The 14702-nt window shown below is 34.6% G+C and overlaps 1 protein-coding gene across 2 annotated transcripts in view; it reads left to right on the top strand.

The window, feature by feature from the left end:
• Positions 1-13926, top strand: part of NEDD4 (NEDD4 E3 ubiquitin protein ligase) — a gene marked incomplete at both ends in the record, with an annotated part of 48770 nt that extends 34844 nt beyond the window's left edge. For both annotated transcript variants that reach the window (XM_079541149.1, XM_079541148.1), the window contains 15 exons: positions 1115-1192; positions 1441-1495; positions 1582-1640; positions 2450-2515; positions 4596-4825; positions 5451-5572; positions 5665-5735; positions 7916-8011; positions 9093-9166; positions 9303-9363; positions 9929-9988; positions 10082-10189; positions 10620-10716; positions 13676-13748; positions 13824-13926. In XM_079541149.1, the coding sequence (XP_079397275.1) occupies positions 1115-1192; positions 1441-1495; positions 1582-1640; positions 2450-2515; positions 4596-4825; positions 5451-5572; positions 5665-5735; positions 7916-8011; positions 9093-9166; positions 9303-9363; positions 9929-9988; positions 10082-10189; positions 10620-10716; positions 13676-13748; positions 13824-13926 (1353 nt within the window). The remainder of the gene's footprint in view (positions 1-1114; positions 1193-1440; positions 1496-1581; positions 1641-2449; positions 2516-4595; positions 4826-5450; positions 5573-5664; positions 5736-7915; positions 8012-9092; positions 9167-9302; positions 9364-9928; positions 9989-10081; positions 10190-10619; positions 10717-13675; positions 13749-13823) is intronic.
• Positions 13927-14702: the final 776 nt, after the last annotated feature.

The raw sequence follows: 14702 nt of genomic DNA, 5'->3' as shown, positions 1-14702 counted from the left end.
AAACAAACAAGGAAAAACCTAACGACTCTCTCACCTCCAGCAAGAAGGAAAATACAGCTACAAATGTGAATGTGATTTATTGTCAGTAGGGAAAGTATTGCTATGCATTTATTCAAACAAGACAGCTGTGTCATATCTGTTATGGAACATACATGATTTAAAAAAAAAAAAACAAAAAACTGAGTAACTTAAAATATCTTTGCTGAGAAGAATCTCATGAATTTTACAAACTGTATTATCACTTGAAAGTTTAACTTAGAAGGAAAATACTGTGTATGGGAACCAGTTTTGCAAGTGTAGAGCATCTCCTAAATAATGTTGCTGTTAAAACAGTAGAACTGTAATAGCTTATATGCACTGTTAACAGAGGTCAGTTTTGTAATCTTCCAACAAGAAATCCATTACCTTGAGTCTTTCACATCCTACAGTGCACAATGCAAATTGCTGTGAATTCCTGGAGCAGGCCAGGTGTAGCCACAGTATGGATGAGAGTGTAAAGCTGATTCTGCTGAGTGGTACTGCTTATCACCAGCCTCTCCTAATAGATGGACTTAACTGTTTGAAGGGTAGGTGAGTATTACTGCTAGGTGAAAGGGAAATGTAGAGAATATATGAAATGATTCCATATGAATTTTAATTTCTTTGGAATCATGGAAAGGGATCATTTAACACAAATATATTTTCTCCATTTCTCCCTGCAAAAAAATGAAACAAAACAAAACACCAAACAACCCAAATCCAAAACAAGAAACCCTAAACTTAAAAAAAACCAAAACAAATAAAACCGGCTGTTCCAGAAACTATGTGGAAAGATTTACTCAATTATACCAATACTGATTTAAGTGAAGGATTGGTGTGTGTGGTGTATGTGTGTATGCACGTAGAAAAGTGAGAGCATTTAAATAAATTGATTAAAACATGACGATTGTAAAGGACTGAAAGACTGATGATCCTCAAGGAACTGCCTAGCTGTAGAATATGCAACAATTATCTTGTTGGTACCAGGCATGCTTTTTACGTGCTCAGTAACAAAGAGGAAAAGAAAATTAAAGCAAAGCAAAACGAAACAAACCCTCAAAACAGTTTTAACATGCTGATTGTTTTGTTCTCAAAGGAAGATCCGAGACTGAAAATTCCTGCTCATCTGAGGAGAAAGACTTCCCTAGATCCAGTAGATCTAGGGCCATTACCAGTAAGTATATAATATTACTTGTTTTTCAGGTATAACAATTTAACTGCCGCTATCTAAATTTGTACATGAAAAAACTGCAGCCTGCTGCTTTAGAAAATACAGTTTTTCAAATAACAGCAACAACGAACTAAATTTTGAATTCCAGAGTTAAGAGTAGGTGGGAGGAGCAGGCAGCAATCCCTACAACTGCTGATGACCTTGTGTTCTATGCAAAGTGTGATTATAAATTAAGTATCTCCTTCTTACAGCCAGGGTGGGAAGAGAGAACACACACAGACGGAAGAATATTCTTCATAAACCACAGTATGTACAATGTAATATTCTCACACTACTCATCATTTCATTACTGTTGTCTAAGTTAAGGGAAATAATTATGAAATACCTTGCAGATACCAAGAAAACACAATGGGAGGATCCTCGACTGCAGAACGTGGCGATAACTGGACCAGTAAGCTTTTTCTTATAGCTTTATATGTCATTCAGGAGTGTGATTGACAGAATCCAAACAAGCTCTCATCATTTACCAGGTCTACAAGATGAAATTTTGAAGATATTTGAAGAAGGCATACTTATTTCCTTAAAGGCTTATTAGATTTTCTCTGGAAGTGGTCTTTAAATACCAGAAATAAAAATCAGTTCAAAAATAAAATGTCTATAAAGGGAATGAAATTCATTTCTAAGTGAAAAATAATGATCTGGCCTTGATACTTTATCTGAAGTGCAAAATTACCAGGACTAATTGCAAAGATGGTACACATTATAATTATAGAGTGGGTTTTAGTGTTCAACTGATATCTGTGTTTATTAATAGCCCACATATGTAAACAACCTAATCTGTCCATGGAAAATAGAGGTGTTTGTAGCCAGGTTTCTCATGATAGAGCATGGAAAGACTAAACACTGTGTAAGTCATCAAAGACATTTTCATCACTTTGATCTTGACCAGTTAGTGATTTTAGTCAGTTACATCAGTTAATAGTAAAGTGTGGGATAAATTCTGTGTGAGGTAAATTCTGATCAATACAAATGTTTTGAACAAAGCAGTAATTTTCAGAATTTTTGTGCTATCCATATACTCATAAATTGAAAATATTGTTGATACTTAGTAAAAAAAAAAAAAAAAAAAGTTCTTGTTTTCTCAGAACTTCAACGTATATGTTTCACAAATATAGACTAGTTTCTTACATTACTTGTTAGAATACCTAGAACACGTTTTCAGTTGTTGGTTTTGGATTTTGTTTGTTTGTTTTTCCAAAGGCTGTGCCTTACTCCAGGGACTACAAGCGGAAGTATGAGTTCTTCAGAAAGAAACTGAAGAAACAGGTCAGTAATCAGCAGCAACCCAGCACAAGGTTAAGAAATGCATGCCCCTAAACAAAGAAAGCATGGGTTAAAGGGAAGAGAATTTGTATTTCCTGACCTGCTTAGAAAATGTAGAAAGACTGTCTGATCATACATACATTTGTGAAGCAGCAGCTTGATTAACTTGATTACAATTGCCATTGGATCTAACAGTAGGGTTTGTGACTTTAAGCCATGAAACTGAAAGCAGTCTAATTAGAAAGCAGAAATTTTAAAAGGTTAAATACTCAACATTGAGGTAGGCTGTAAACAGAAAGATTGAAAATCACTGTCATAGCATGGAATAGTTTTTGGAAATCAGAATATGGAAAGAGGAGTTCTCAAAAAAGATTTTAAACTGTTCAGGTAGAAATCTGATCAGGCTAGATGACTGTAACAAATTGTTATAGCCTTAAAATGTTAAGCTTATAAATCTGATTTGCAAACTGTAGTTTGAGCTGGCAGTGACTGCTGTATTTATAACACTTAGCATCTGGTTATTCATATAAGAAAACATCTGTGGGCAGCTGCCACCAAATTTCGTGTCCTTGAGGATGTTTTGTATAGTGGTTGAGTTTTAGTTGACACCTTTATTTCACCTTCACCTTGCAAATTTATCTCTAGCCTTTCTAAAACCTATGCACTTTGAGCTGATGTGTACATCTTACATAATTACATACACATCTGATTTTCATAGTCAACAAGCTTAGCATTTGTTCTAATGTCATGATCTCTACCTGAGAAGTGATACACTGCTCATGTATCCAGTATAACCAGAGCAATTTAAAAAAACGCAGATTTTAAAGCATACTTTAGCATTGCCTTTTAAATGTTGACAGATATGCAAATGATAATTAGGGTAATGGATTGATTTAAATTGAGATTGAATTGTTGTAGACCTTTTTTAATCATTAAATTTGGTTTTAGATTCTATAATTGCTTGAACGTTTTTTCTGTAAAAGTCATTTGCAACTAAGAATACTGTGTTTTATTTTAAAATGCTTCTTAGCTGTCTGAAATGATGAAATAGACCTTTATATTTCAGATGCTATGTAAATTTGATATCTATACTGTACATTATTTTACAGTTTGGGAAATGATAGATAATGCACTCACCCCAATTATTTTTTGTTTTCAGCTTGGATCAAGCTGTTGTTGGATGGAGATATATATACATATGCCTATATATATAGGCATTACATTTAAAGACAGATACCTTTATTTGTCCTTCAGTTAAGCATTTCTGCATTCAAAAATTCATTAGTTCAATGTAGTATACTTAGAACTTTAAAATCTGAGCTATATTGAGTTTCACTGCACCATCATAATCTAGTCATTGTGCAAAATGGGTTGAAATTTCCTGTTCCTATATTCACTGAATTTCTCAGTTTTGCCTGTAATAGTTGCTTAAGTGAACTGGCCAAAAAAAAGTGAAATCAAGAAAATACTTCATTCTCATATAGTGATTTTAGTACGTAAGCAATGTTTTATCTCTGAAAACTCAGCAGCAAGTATCATCTCCTTGAATTTTTTTTTTTTTAATTTAAATATTTTCATATATGATAGTAGGTACCTTGTGATTTATTTTCAAATTTTAAGGTCAGTTGATTTTTATTTAAATATTTTAGGAATGCTTGTTTGTCATCTATACCACCCATTAGAATTAAAGTACTGAATTATATATTAAAAGAGAAATTAGTCAGGGAAAAATACAATAAAATAATTTTATTTATAAACTCAGAGGCGTTGTGGTGGTGTTTTTTTGTTTCTTTTTTCCAGTCAAGCTTAGAATATGATGAATTAAAAGTTTCCATATCTTAGTGCATGCAGAACTGAGCATATGTTGTTATTAATAAGAATTTATCTTAACGTGATTTTCTTGGGATTCTACATCAGTAGAACTTTATCTGAAGCTTTCCATGCTGATTGAATTTTGTGTAAATAGAACCTCTTGTCAGTCATTTGTTTCCACGTTATTTAAGACGAGGATTTGTTTTTGTCTGTTTACAGACACTGATACTTGTTCCATTAATCTGTTTTCCTCTTCATTGTCATTTTTTAGAGTGATATTCCAAACAGATTTGAAATGAAAATTCATCGCACAACAATCCTTGAAGATTCTTACAGAAGAATTATAGCTGTGAAGAGAGCAGATTTCCTTAAAGCAAGACTTTGGATTGAGTTTGATGGTGAAAAAGGTTTAGACTATGGAGGAGTGGCCAGGGAATGGTTCTTCCTTCTCTCTAAGGAGATGTTTAATCCTTACTATGGATTGTTCGAATATTCAGCTACGTAAGTAATATAGTTCCAGAAGATTTTTGAGCGCTACGGAAGGCAGATCCATTCTATCTCTCCTGCATACTTTAAAAATGGAATTAGTTTAATTTCTCTTTTCTTTTTTTCCTCCTTCCTTCTTTCTCCTCCCTTCTAAACAACTTTGGAGGGTTTAATTGATAATAACTGAAATATCCTGTGTATACGAGTTTTGCAGAAGAGTACTGAGGAAAGAAAATCTGCCTTTTTGTTGTTTTCAGCAGTAGGCCTTTTCATCTTTGCTTGCACAAATGTACATCTGCGGCCATCTACTACCTTCAGAACAAAGAGGCAGTATTTAAGAGATAATGCTGACAAAGTAATTCAAACTACTTCAATAGGAGTTAAGCACTTCTATGTGGTGTATCTGTAGCTTACAATGATAATTTGTGGTGTTATTTCTGCTAAGCTAATAGAATCTTCTGTTGAGTATTTTTAATTTTGGATTAGTAATTTACTAATCCAAATATAACTTTTCTTTAACTTCATGAAAAGTAATACCTGATTTAATCGGTGATGTCTTTCAGATCTATGAATGCTGACCTGTTCCAATTTTTAAAAAATTGTGTTTTTGTTTCTTTCCTTCTGCTCCCCTCCACTTTAGAGATAATTATACTCTGCAGATCAACCCAAACTCTGGACTGTGCAATGAAGATCATCTCTCTTATTTCAAGTTTATAGGTCGAGTAGCTGGAATGGCTGTTTACCATGGCAAACTTTTGGATGGTTGGTATTTACTTCATACAGTACTTGGATTGATATTGTGCATATTTTGAATGTTGTTACCTACTGTTCAATATGTTTGTTTTCCTTTCAAGCATTTTTCATCCGTCCTTTCTACAAGATGATGCTCCAAAAGCCAATAACACTTCATGATATGGAGTCTGTGGTATGTAATTTACTTTATCTGTATATTAGGATTTCATGTTAAATTTTTCATATTTGTAATTAATGACATTGTGAAGGTTAAAAATACGTAATTCAGGGAATTTTTAGGATACGTGTTCTGTGAGATGAAGTTGTACAGGAATTGAAACTTTCAATGACAGACAGACTCCAGCCTAAATCAGTTGACAAAAAACTTGACTAAATTCGATGTTTCTGAAAATATTTCAGGCAGAAAGTTACTTAGAAATAAATATAAGCATTAACAACTTAGAAATCTCCATGTCAACCTGTTTCTTATGTTTGTGTGTATTTTGATTGTTAAAAAGTAACGTATTACCTGTATTTCCAGAGACTGAAAACTGTAGTTAATAATAAAGCATAGTATTTTTAGAGAAAAAACAATCTTTTGTAAATTTAGTTAGTTTCCCTGATAATGGGGGTATTACCCAGAGTGGTTTTGGGCAGTGATTTTTGTTCAGTCTCTAATTCATTACTGTTTCTACTGTCTCATGAGAACTCTGAATATAGTTACTATGTACTTCTGAGTAATAGAATAGTTTTTGTCTTGTCCTTTTTTTTTTGAATACTGTGTATCTTAATTTTCACGTCCTAAGTTTCTGAAGTCTTGTCTGATGATAAAGGGAAAATTAAAATCAGAGATGAGAGACTGAGTCTAAACATGACTTCTGAACATGCTGTGATGTCCTATTGCAGTGTTGATACATGTGATTCATGTCCTGAGAATGCTGACTCTTCAGTTTCAGAAGTCTTTGTAGTTCTGTACAGTTGTAGAGCCTATGTACCCAGTACAGACTGTTTGAGACTGTGGAATTCACTGAGCTGTAACAGAGCCATTTTTAGCTGGAAATGTGACAACTTTATTGTGTATTCACTATTCTGAAATTGCGGGTTGTAACCTTCTAAGATCTATATGTCACGCTACTAATGAGCAAAGGACTTTGCCCACTTTCAAGAATTTTCTTTTCATTTTGGTTTATGCTGACAATACTTCATGCTTATGATTGTTGGATACTTATGTATAGAAAAGCTTAATGATTGTGTTGTGAAGAGAGATTTCCTTTTTGTCTGTGCCCATTACAAGAGGCCGCTGCTCATAAACATACCATTCCATATCTAACCTGCATGGTAGCTTTTTGTAAAGGAAAAAAGGATTTATTTACTCCATTCTTTGTGCCTGATGCTTACAGTAACTGTGCTTTTAAGGAATGCAATTTAATAATAAACTATTTATTTAGTAACAAACAAATTCATTTCTCACTGACACCATTCCCCTTGCACTTAAATTAGAGCAGCCTTTTTGTGAGTTACTAGCTTATGCATCCTGTTTGAAGGGTTTTTTTATGTGGTCATTTTACTTTAACAAGCTTTACTGTAGCAGGGATGTGTCCATCAAAGCTTTAGAACTGAAGATGGGAGTTAGATATGATGCCTTGAGGGAAACAGACATCCAGGTACCAGCTAGGCATTACGTTAGTTTGTGAATCTGATGTTGGCAAACCATTCATTCCAATGTGATGTTTTCACACCAGATTCATTAGACTGGCGCAGTTCTTTTAAAACTAAATATGCCACCTAGCACTGAAAGGTTAGCTATCGTTGTCCTGGACAGCTGTGATGTTTTAAAGAGGAGTTTCTCCTGTAGAAAGAGAACAGATGTCACCTATCTGGAAAAAGAGTGTTATGTTCCAGTATTCTCATGTCCCTGTGAGAATGCTGATGACAGTAAATGGAAAAAAAAAACAGGAGAAAATCTGATCTATAGTTCATGCTTGGAGAATATATCGCAAATGGAAATAAAAACTTAAATATAGTTAATTACTTTTAATTAAGTGTGTGTATTTATGTATTTAAAACCACATTCTCCCATGTTTTTTTTTTTTAAGCTCTACACTTTTCTGCTAAGGCTTAATTGCTATGTGCTTTCCAACGTATCTGCTTCTCAAGGTCTTTGAAACATAAATCTTCTGCCTTCAATATAGAGTGAAGCATTTGTTGTTGGCTTTGATGGGCAAGTACAATGAAATGACTACTGCACTCAGTCTGCAAAAGACTAGGAGTTGTTTTATTTAGTTGTATTTGTTTAAGAAACATTGTTTTTTGCAGTGTCTACTTAAGTAAGTCTCTCATATTCATTCATTGAGCTTGCAATTCTCTTTTTAGGATAGTGAATATTACAATTCTCTGAGATGGATTCTTGAAAATGATCCAGCGGAACTGGACCTCAGATTTATAGTTGATGAAGAACTTTTTGGACAGGTTAGTATGCATATGTAAATTAGAGTAGGCAAAACATAAAACATTTGACCTTTGAGGATAGTTGCTTAATACCATCTGTATGGTATTAAGAAAACAAACAAAAAAATCCATCGTTCAGTCATGTTGGTTTGTTTATTTAACTTAATTCCTTTAGCTGGCACATGCTCATGCTGTCCTTTGTTAGTCAGGATGTGATGTGATAAAGGACTTGGAAATGAGCACAGCCATAGAAACAATACCTTATACTTTTTTCTTAGCACTCACATTGAAATGTGGCTGTTGCAGTAAATGCAGCTAAGACTAAAATATTGATGGTCCCATTACTTGATCAAGGGGAAACTGATTTTTGTCTGATTTGCTGGGAAGGATGCCCTCGTAGGGAAATGGTTGGAATTGTAAATTTCTCTCAGAGGTAATAATAGGGTTTTCTGTTTTGTTTTTCTTGAAGCTGTTCAAGACAACTATGGAATAAACCACTTTGGTTTAGTATAGAAAGTTGTCCAAGATAGGTCACATAGAAATACCAAAGGTTTTTTAAATTACAGGTGCCAGGAAGATCTAAATAGGCTAAATAGCCTTTGATGTCTTGTGTAACTAAATTGATTCCACTTAAGAGTCTGAAATACTACATCTGTAATAAATAGAAAATTTGACATTTGTCTACTGAGGTTCTGATGGTATAAATTAGTTACTGATGTAAAAAAATTAATATATGAGTAGATTCACATATTTACAGGAGGTCACTGCTGAAATTGTTCTGTAAGTGTTTTTTGTGGATATTTGCAAATGAAACTTTTTCACTGAACATGCAGTTAATGAAGCCAATACTACTGAAAACCTGTATGCAAATTTAAGGCACTTACTGTAGCCAAATAATAAAAAATTGAGATTGACATACTGTCATCTGGCATCTCTAAATAATGTATTAGAAAAAATATTTATTCTATGACCTCTGGAACTTGTACTATTTATCATAATTTTCAAATTCTACATTCTTCAAGATTTAACTGAATTACCTAATATTAACACATGAATTGTTGTGCATATCTTACATAAAATCTATTCTGTGTACCTCATTTAGACTCATCAACATGAACTAAAAAGTGGTGGATCAGAAATTGTTGTCACCAACAAGAACAAGAGAGACTACATTCAGTAAGTAGTCACTGTGCAGGGTATCTCTGTGGATAGCCTCTCTAAGAATCAAGCCTATGTGTTGGCTGTATTAACAAAAGAAAGTTGTTACTGTGTATAAATTGTTTTTAATTTGAATATTCACTTTTTTCCACAGTCTTGTAATTCAGTGGAGATTTGTGAGCAGAGTACAGAAACAAATGGCAGCGTTTAAAGAGGTATAATTTTAAAAACAAAAGATTTGCACAGTTTGTTGCATCCAATCTTAAGACAGGTTTTTTTAGAATGTGACATCCTAAAGACCTGTGGTAGTATTGTTACAAGGATAAAAAAGGCAGTGGCACTTTCCAATGGCAGCTTTGAATTTTCTGTCCTAAGTTGTTTTGGTAAATTTTTACTGAGGTGGTGAATTCGTACTGGAAAATTTGCATATTTCTCAATCCTTGCTGACAGCTTTAACTGTAATGCAAATTATTTAATGAATTCTGCATGATGAAAATGGAATCGGACTAAAATAATTAAATGAAACTAGCTAGTTTATCCTTATTTGTGTAAGTGATATTTACATATCTGATGATCAGAGTTGATAAATCAGTACAGCTGGTAAAGAAATGTGAAACAAAGGTCCTGTAACCAGACGGTGAATGACTGAATTTCAAACACCTGTATGTGATATGTTACTTAAGTTCTGTTTTCTATAACGCATAAATATCATTCTATGCAAACAAAAATGCGTAAATAATATTAACTTGATTTTTAAAACCTTCTGTCACTTTTTTTTAGGGCTTTTTTGAACTAATACCTCAGGATCTGATTAAAATTTTTGATGAAAATGAGCTGGAGGTAAGCATACTGTAGAAAAGAAAACAAATTATAATGAAACTTAATGTTACAGACTTAAACTTTGCTTGTTTTTTTTTTTTTTCATTTATGTAGTTACTGATGTGTGGACTGGGAGATGTGGATGTAGCTGATTGGAAACTGCATACAAAATACAAAAATGGCTACAGTGTAAATCATCAAGTAATACAGTGGTTTTGGAAGGTATTGCAAGATTTAATTTTTTTTTTTTACTTAAACCTGTTCAAAAGATGCACCCTTTCAGCTGTGTTAGGTCAGCATGTAGTTGATTCATCAGTAGTTGGGTAAATATTTGTATACTGAAAATTCTGAGACAGTAAGAAAAATGAATGATATGCATGGTAGGAATGTAACAGACTGCTGAGAACTTGCCTTTAAAAAAAAAAAACACAAAACTGGTTAAATATTATTGTGTAGCTTTCTGTGGCATAGTTACACTGAAGAGGTTAAAATCTTCCATTTAATAAAATAGTGGAATTTGGCTACTAGTTGATAACATCAGGAAACTTCAAAGACAGTAGGGGTGGAAAGTATGTTGCATAAATCTACTAGCTTAAAACCTTAATTAAAAACCTTTCACTAAGTCTTTAATTGTAATCATTATCACACACAGGCAGTCTTAATGATGGACTCTGAAAAGAGAATCAGATTACTACAATTTGTTACTGGCACGTCACGTGTACCTATGAATGGATTTGCTGAGCTTTATGGTGAGTACCGAAGATTGTGTTCACAATTGACTGAGAACATGATTCGGCTATTTTAATGATGTTTGACTTTAAACATACCTATTTTTTTTCAATTTGTTTTAAAATGAGTTCTGAAGAGCTACAAAGGTCTCTCACACATTGATGAGCTTCAAGAAAATTCTGCTACAGAAGATACTATTACAAAGACACGCTGGCATGAGCAGTTAACTTCAGATTCTCATGAGTTCTGTAACTGCTTTTATCTGCCCCCAAGCCACACCTACACAGATAGAATTGTTTGTAAGGATATACTCTGAAGTGGACCACTGAAATGATGTGAGTTAAGCATGAGCCAAGAGAGAAATAGCAAACCCACAGTAGGGAGACTGAAGCAAGCAGATGGCAGTGGGAAGCAGACTGCAGTGCTGAAATGAGTTGGTCTGCTGTGGAAAGTCTGTGGGCAAGCAGATAGGACAGCCCACAGAGGGTAGGGATGCTTGTGAGAAATCTGTTTTCAGCTGCTATCAGCTATTGAGTTTCCTACTAAACTAATTCGTTAAGGCTGAATTGCAAAGACAAGTGACAGAACAGTCTAACTTGTGTATTTAAATAAATATTTCCTTCTTTGTAAACAAGACAGTGATTTGTATATAGAACAATAGGACTATGAAAAATGCTAACCACTATGTGTCCTGGTTTTCCCTTCTCTTTTTTTCTCTTCTTTTTTTCTCTTCTTTTTTCCACTCCATCACTGAAGGAGTTGTGAGTACCAGTGAGAAGGATGGTGTGTGCAGCAGAGCTGGGCCAGGTGTCTGCTCTCACACCTGATCCATGGGCACTGCTTTGGAACTGCAGCACATGGAACTCGATAGGAATTCTGTTGCCTCTGGAAGTGTTTTTAAACAAATAAACAAAATCCTGTAAGGAATGATGGAAAGAAACTGTTGAATCTCTTAACCCCTTTCTGCTCAGGGATTTATATCCTTGGGCAGCCCCTGGCCAAGTCACAGTTTCGCTATCTCTGTTTAATCTTAATGAAAAATTCAGTGAGCACAGTGCTTCGGCTCTTTCTTTTACAGTCGTTTCTTCTTTACTGTGGTCAGCATGCCACCCTCGCTAACTCCCAGTAATGGGCCCAGTCACGCTCGTACCTGCTTGTCTTTGAAGGGTGCTTGCAGTGCCCCACGCCCGGGCTGCTTTCGTTCTTGCGGCTCGCTTCCTAGCAGCACATCTCCCTCTTGTGGCCACGCCGGGAATTTCTGCTCGTTAAAAAAATACGGTGGGAATCGACCGAAGTTTGAGAACAAAGGCACAAAACAGATGAGATTTCTTCTACTTCTTGTCTTCTCCCTACTTCTGCCTTGTAAGCCTCCAGCTCAGTAGTTGAGTGGCTAAAATACAGGCTTATTCACACCCGGTTGTGAAAAGGGAGTTTTATCTTTGTATCGCATGGTAGAAAGCATTGTCAATTGTAGAGCTACTTCTCTGCTTCATCCTTCTTCCAGGCATTCTTTCTAGTTGCCTTCTCTAACCAGCCTTGCATGCTGAACAAACATGGAGCTGGAGGTAGTCCCACAGCTACTGCTATATCAGTTTTCCGGATGATATTTTATGTGCTCAGTGTCTGCTGTCATCTGTCAAATTCATTCAGTGTATATATACAGAGTGTAGTTACTGTGCATTGGTTGGTATTTCCTGTCTTTCTGTGTATGTGAGCAGTTGTGGGAGGATTTTCTCCACTTGTTTTGTTTTAATTTGGGGATATATCATTTATTGCGTATTTTGTTGCTTTGTTTTTTTTTATGTATCTTGGCTATCTTCTTCCACATCCATTTCTACAACTTTGAGTTCATTAATCTTATTTGTTATTGGTGCACTATGCATTTTATTACATGTTATAGTATCATCCTTTCTTTTTAATGTGACTATGCATATACCTTTTTTTCATGCCTCCATAAAACCACAGATGAAATACTTTTTATTGACAAGTGTAACTTGTATAACAAAAAACAACAAACAAAAAAAGCCATTTTAGAGGAGTCATAGTCACCTTCTCTTTTTTTCATATTGAGTTTTAAAACCAAAATAATTTCATAGGTACTATGTAGAGTACCTTAAGCTGTATACCTTAGATGTATTCATGGATCAACACATTAGCATTACTGCTACTCATCTGAAACGTGTTTTGCCTTTTCCAGTTTAGAGGCAGAGAGCCACTCCATCTTGGGAGCTTCCTATCTGTATTGATGGTCTCCCTGTAGAAGTGAAAGATCACCAGCCATTACAAGTTATCTCCTGTTCTCTGACAAAACAGTGATTCTGAACTATGCTCTTTTTGCAGACAAATGCTTTCAACAGCTTAAGTAAATGGTTATGAAGGGCTCTTCCCATCCACAATGGGGCGACTTCATTAGATTTAAAAAAAACTTTCAGATATGTCATATGTAAAACAGTTGCTGAAGACTGAGGTGTAGTTGGAGCTGCAGTTGCTAACCAACAGTTTTCTCAGGTGCATGTGTTCATTTCATGAGGTCGCTGAGTTTGTGGAATTACACATATGGCTGCTGTATTTCAAAAAGTGTTCAGTTGCACTACTCTACTGTAGCCTAGGTAAAGGTACACATTGAATAATTTCTGCTGGGTTTTGTAACTTGGCATATTGTGATAAATACATCTAAATTTTCACACAAAAAACACATGTAGCATAAAACTGTCTTCCATGTGAAGTGTTCAATGCCAATTGCTATGCATACGTGTTTAGGTTTTACTTCTTACTCGAAGGTGTAAAAGTCTCTTGAAATTAAGATGTACCAAGAAATACTTCAAGTAGATTCAAATTATTGACCATTATTGCATGTACTGTATTTGATTCGTGCAGAAGTCAGAATTGGGTGACTAAAGAACAATGTATTTCATAATCTGTAATGATAATGAGAAGAATCATATGTTCAGGTAAGAACTGAAATGCTCTTCCTTACAGGTTCAAATGGACCACAGTTGTTTACAGTTGAACAGTGGGGTACCCCTGAAAAATTGCCAAGAGCTCATACCTGGTGAGTATTTAATTTAGGTAAACTATATCCTTAAGTTAATGATGAAATGCTTAAGAATTTTCATCTGTTTTTCAGCTTTAATCGTTTGGATTTGCCCCCGTATGATTCATTTGAAGATTTATGGGATAAACTTCTTCTAGCGATTGAAAATACTCAGGGCTTTGATGGGGTGGATTAAACCACAGGCATAAATTGTAACGGTCCAGTGCTGCAACTTCATTTCAAGGGTTTACAGATTTGAATTTTCCAGGGACTACCATTTTACTTTGTCACATGAGTATTCAATCTTCATAGTATCACTTGTAAAATAAGTATTAAAAATTCACTAACGTTTGAAAACGTATTTTGCCATTTCCACAGTTTTGTATACTTTGATAGTTACTACGAAATATACATTGGATGGGCCAGTGCCAAGTAAGTCAACAGCTAAAATGTTTTTAAGCAGTTGCTTGTTCTTACAGTATTTGACAGACTGTCCTGCAGTAAACTACTGAAGTAAAACTGTGAAGAAATCTTTGCAGAGGATGTAAATTTGAATTGCTGCTTTGAGAGAAACGACTAAAATTGTTAGTGAGTTAAAAATACGTACTTCATGTAATGCAATATCATCTGTGCTGCTTCAGGCTATTTGCTACAGACCTGCCCAAAGCACCTTATAATTCAGCATAATTGGTAAAACATTGCAGAACATCTGTTGGTGTTATCAGCTATCAGTTTGCAGAACGTTGACTTGCTTACAGTTTTTTTTTATTCTATTATTTCTATTTCTAACTTGCTTTTGTTAAGACAATGTAACAAAATTGGGACTTTCTGTAAGGCACAAGCAGCATAATTCTGAATAGTAATGAGAAATTGTATCTTTTCTTGTCAGAATTTGTATACTGTTGTTGGTTTATTGAGTGTTCACTTTTTTTGATAAATTTGTAGTTCAACAATGGATAATGTTTTCAATTC

This window comes from Tetrao urogallus (genome assembly GCF_951394365.1).
Source record: "Tetrao urogallus genome assembly, chromosome: 11".
NCBI lineage: Eukaryota > Metazoa > Chordata > Aves > Galliformes > Phasianidae > Tetrao > Tetrao urogallus.
Note: the sequence above shows the minus strand (reverse complement) of the source record. Positions and strands in the feature narration are given on the sequence as shown.